Raw genomic sequence first — 961 nt, forward strand, 5'->3', positions numbered from 1 at the left:
GGGGGGGGGGGGGGGGAAGTGATACCAGGTGGAATGTCCAGGGCTAAGCAAAGTCTTGACCTTGCTGTTCCTCAGGTCACCACATTCCTGCAGAGGACACCTCTGTGCTGCAGGACTGCAGAGAGACACCAGCTCTATTACTACCCCTCAGAACTGCATTCAGGGTTCAGGTAGCTGCCTCCCTGCCTGCTCTCCCAGCTGGGAGAAGGATAGGAGCTGTAGCTGCCTGGCAGAGGAGGTGGGATCAAGGATGCCCAGAGGGAGAATATAAAGACCTTTTCTTCTCCGTTATGAAGATTCCTGGTGTCAGGGTCTAACATGACAAGGGGAACTGCAACAGAACAACTACCACAGGCCCAAAGGAAACCCAACTACACCATACCTCTAGTCTGGATCCTGAAGTTAATTTTGCTTTCAGAGGGATGAGTGATGCAATAACCACAGAACTCCACTTCAGGGCTATGGGGCAGAGAAAGGCAGAGATGAAGCACTGGTGGGCTCTCGGAGCCAACTGTGGAGATGCACAATTTTAAGGTACTACTGAAATCAGTATAGCTACTCAGACCCAACTCTATATGTTCCTAAAGCAATTAGTTTTCACACCCAGCCCTTGGCTTGAGCATGCAGAAGAGCAGGTGACTTATCAGGTGCAGTGGATTCCAAGATAGGATGTATATGGAAGCAAGTTCATGCACCCCTACTGAAGTCACCATGTGAATGAAATTTATGGTCTGACTGGGGCATACAGCAAGAGCCTGGGACCATTCAAGTTGTCACCCTAGCCTTAGGACATGTAAAGAATGGTTGAAAGTTGGGGAATAGCAGTCAGGGATCTGAACTCCTCAGCTATTTCCTGCAGCTGAATCCCTTGCATCCTGAGGGCCATTGGCCACTTTAAGGATTTGCTTTGCTCTCTTGGTCAAGACATCTCCCTTTTTTGTGCTGTAGGTCCAACTGATAT

The 961-nt window shown here is 49.3% G+C and overlaps 1 protein-coding gene across 2 annotated transcripts in view; it reads right to left on the minus strand.

The window, feature by feature from the left end:
- Nucleotides 1-961, minus strand: part of LOC109300679 (DNA-directed RNA polymerases I and III subunit RPAC2-like) — a 22,863-nt gene that overhangs the window by 4,640 nt on the left and 17,262 nt on the right. For both annotated transcript variants that reach the window (XM_019521436.1, XM_019521437.1), the window contains exon 3: nt 383-459. In XM_019521436.1, coding sequence (XP_019376981.1) covers nt 383-459 — 77 coding nt within the window. The remainder of the gene's footprint in view (nt 1-382; nt 460-961) is intronic.

The sequence above is a fragment of the Gavialis gangeticus genome, unplaced genomic scaffold, assembly GCF_001723915.1.
Source record: "Gavialis gangeticus isolate Ggan-Ray unplaced genomic scaffold, GavGan_comp1, whole genome shotgun sequence".
Lineage (NCBI taxonomy): Eukaryota > Metazoa > Chordata > Crocodylia > Gavialidae > Gavialis > Gavialis gangeticus.